At 37.5% G+C, this 3880-nt stretch overlaps 1 protein-coding gene across 1 annotated transcript; it reads left to right on the top strand.

Annotated features, from left to right (window-relative positions):
- The first annotated feature begins 661 nt into the window (after positions 1-661).
- Positions 662-2729, top strand: LOC119834211 (neural cell adhesion molecule 2-like). The gene is made up of 2 exons (XM_038358543.1): positions 662-1810; positions 2095-2729. The coding sequence occupies exons 1-2, from the start codon at positions 721-723 to the stop codon at positions 2712-2714; spliced, it is 1710 nt and encodes a 569-aa protein (XP_038214471.1). The 5' UTR covers positions 662-720; the 3' UTR covers positions 2715-2729.
- The last annotated feature ends 1151 nt before the right edge of the window (positions 2730-3880 follow it).

Raw genomic sequence — 3880 nt, 5'->3', positions numbered from 1 at the left:
GATAAAACTGTAAAAATAGGGGATTAAAGTTGTTCTTCATAGAGTTTAGAATACAGCTTGAAACTACAATTAATGTGGAAACGTACTAAAGCAATACAGATTTATATATAAATTGTTTATTTAATCTCTCTTTACTCAGTAATATAAATATTTATCATTTGCATAATACCTTCCTGTCAGTTTACTTGAAATGCCTGCCAGATGCCAGCATTTTTAATTTCGTGACCTAAATGAAAAGCATGTGCCTTGCTCGATCTACGTTCTAATTTGAACGTATTCGGTAAACATGCGTTACTGATCTGCTCATAAGTAGAACAGACTTACATCCGCTTCCTATAAACTGCAGTGTTTTATTAAACATTACATGCGTCTGCCTGTTATTGATATCAAATACATAGTTGCTCTTACTTGTAAACAGTTGATCGCTGCACGAAGCTTTCGATGTATGGTATTGATCTTTAGATGGTAAAACTGTTTTCTTTAGTTTGGAATTTTTAACAGATGTGAATTCTTTATTTATTTTGTGTAAACATTGAAGCATATGGATTTTTAAAAATCGAAAATCAAACCATAAGTTACGAAAGAATTAATCAAACCGAGTCAATATTACACAGTTATTTAGATCTAGAACTTCTAAAACCCAGTTTTGTTGCAGATTTTCCTCGAATCGAAATTGGTCCGGAAAATCCGCTGCACGTAGAAATTGACGGCACAGCGACAATGGAGTGTAAAGTTGATGCTAAACCTAAGGTGAACAGCGTGAGATGGACTAGAAATGGCAAATATATTTCAAATTCTTTCATTCACACTATTCAAGGGGTGACTGTACAGGACGCAGGAAAGTATACTTGTAGCGCTGATAATGGCCTCGACCATCCCGGTGAAAAGGACATTTATTTAGACGTGCTATATCCACCAAGCGTCACAGTTGACTCTAAAACGTATGAGGCCGAAGAAGGTGGTACAGTTGAAATACGTTGTGAAGTATCCGCCAATCCTGAACCCATCTCAATCGAATGGACAAAGGAAGGAAAAAATGACTTTCGCCAAAAGGGCAACACTTTGGTACTAACCAGAGTAGATGCTGAAATGGCGGGGACTTATGTTTGCAAAGCTGTGAATGTGATAACGTCGTCGACGGGAAACCGAATGGAGAGAGCGAGCAGTGCTTCTGTGGCAGTGCTGGTGAGGCACAAGCCCGGCCGAGCGTTCATCAGTCCCGACCGACCTGTCGCTCAGGAAGGAGCAGGAGTTACTTTGACGTGTAGCGCCAAACCCCCAGGTTGGCCGGCCCCTCAGTACAGATGGTTTAGAGACATCGACGTTGGAGATGTTAAACCGAATGTATTAGCAACCGGCAACAAATACACGATTCCAAGCGCTCATCTCGGCAGTGAAGGAGTCTATCACTGCCAGGCCACTAACGAACTCGGCCACGGTGATATAGCCTCCGTGAACCTTGAAGTCTATCAACCTCCCCGTTTTCAATCAAAACTTCAACCACACATGATTAAGAATTCAGGCGAAAGGAACTTTTCATTGACATGTGTTGCGCTGGGAAAACCACTGCCACATGTCAAATGGTACAAAGACAATTCTGAAATTAAGGCTGATGCCAATCTATATGAGGTAAAAACTGAAATAAACGAAAGTAGAAATGCCGTCTTCAATATACAAAGCATGTTAAGGTTCCGGGGTCGAGCGAGACCAAACGGCGATGACTTACTTCCCGACGACAGAGGAGTGTATTCATGTTCCTTTGAAAACGAAGTGAAGAAAGTAGAATCAACCATGCAACTACGAATTGAACGTAAGTATAATTGAATTCTTCTTACGTAGCATTATATCTTATTGTTTCACAATTTAATCTACACAAAGTAATTGCTTTAGAGGCAATTTTAAATAAAATGTTAAATACAAATTTTTGTATTATATGGCCATAAAGCGTCTTAGAACTAAATATTTTTATAGGAGCATAAAAGTAAAAGCGTAGAAAATGACTGCGACTACAGTTTATCGAAACAATTTCTCTTTCAATGTTTTCATTGTTCACGGTGACGTTCGCTATGGTTATTAAAAAATTCTTCTTTCCAGACGAGCCAATATCAATCCGACAACAAAACAAAGTAGCTTACGATGTCATGGAAAACGCGGAAATATCGTGTAGAGTCCAAGCTTACCCGAAGCCGGAATTTCAGTGGTTTTACGGCTCTAATACCGCACCGTTGCAAATGTCCTCCGACGGCCACTACGAAATAACCACAACGACTGATAATAACGACTCCTATTTAAGCATTCTGCTCATACGCAACGTGAAGGCGCAGGATTACGGCGATTATTACTGTAAAGTGAAGAATTCGTTGGGCAGCATTCGCCCGCAGATTAGGTTGCAACCAAAAGGCGCTCCCGAATCGCCGCGCACTTTATCTAGCCAAAAAGTAGGGCCCACTTTTGTGACTTTGAAGTGGGAAGCGGGATTCGACGGGGGCTTGTCGAACACCAAGTATTTTGTTTGGTATCGACGGTTGAAGAACCCGGCGGGAGGGGAACACTGCGCTTCGGACAAAGCTGATGAATTTGACTGGAAGGAATACGACTGCCGACGGTCCAACCCCTGCAACGTGACGCGGCTAGATCAACATAACACCTATCATTTTAAGGTAATCTATTTTTGTATTTTTCCCAATATACACTTTGCCTGTAGTGTACGGTAGAATATTTTTAAAGCGTTCTAATAAATTTTTAGTATGTTTGTCAGGTATAAAGTAATGATTTCAAGTAGTTGACCATTTTGTGCTAGTGTTTATAAGTCTAGTCTATTAAGTTTGTGGAAAATCTCAGCAAAAAAATGATGTTGATTTAATGTGTATACTTCATTTTTATAATTTTGTAAGGTTTAAATATAGGTATGGTTACATGGCCGGCTGGATTTGTTTTGCAATGTAGTTTGTATATAAGATGAGTTACATTAATTACAGTAGCCATTAGATAAATTAACTAAAAGGACTATTTAAAATGATCTTATTTTAAATCTCAAGTACTTGCATTAAAACTACCACATTGAGTGTAGCGAAAAAAGGAAGAATAAGTTCTGTTTTCTGAACCGGAACGAGTCAGTTTGAAAAGTTAACGGTGACAAAAAGTTAGAAACCAAAACGGAAATTTAAAAATGCGTCATGCTTCAAATTGTTTTTGTTTTCGTTCTACATGTAGGTCATCGTTTACAATTAAGATTATTTTAAAAAGTCTCTTACTGCGAAAAGAATGCTATAGAGATTATCAATAAAATACCAGGATGTAAAATTGAACCTTTTAACGTAAAAAATGTGACGGTATTTTGTTGATAATCTAAACGATAATATCAATTCAGTCTTGTGATGAAAACATGTAGATATTTGCTAATAAGTTCTTTCATTGTTATTGCTACCGACAGCATCTGACATTTGCATTCAAGGTAAATCGATTTCAGCTGCTAACATTATGTTTCTCAGTATACATGCGTTTGCTTTAATCATTTTGCTATGCTTTCAACTGCGTCTTTTGTGCGAAATGGACGCAGTGTTGTTCTGGACTTTATTTTCTTAACCTTTTGATAGAAATACAAAAATCCGATGTATATTATTGCTATTCGTATGGTTATTGTTAGCGATAACATTACTTCAGGGTAAAATCTAAATGAATGCATACGAAATTTATCCTTATTCATCACGAATATATATTTCATTTCAAATGAATATTTTGAAATTTCATATTTGTTTTACCATTTATCGCTGACTAATTAGACATTTGGAAAGGGTATTTTCCAGTCGTATGAACTGAACGCTAAAATCCGATATAAATCAATACGGAAACGACTTCAGCATTGAATATCATTTATATT

This window comes from Zerene cesonia, chromosome 19, assembly GCF_012273895.1.
Source record: "Zerene cesonia ecotype Mississippi chromosome 19, Zerene_cesonia_1.1, whole genome shotgun sequence".
Lineage (NCBI taxonomy): Eukaryota > Metazoa > Arthropoda > Insecta > Lepidoptera > Pieridae > Zerene > Zerene cesonia.
The sequence above is the reverse complement of the archived record's forward strand: the minus strand, read 5'-3'. Positions and strand labels throughout refer to the sequence as shown.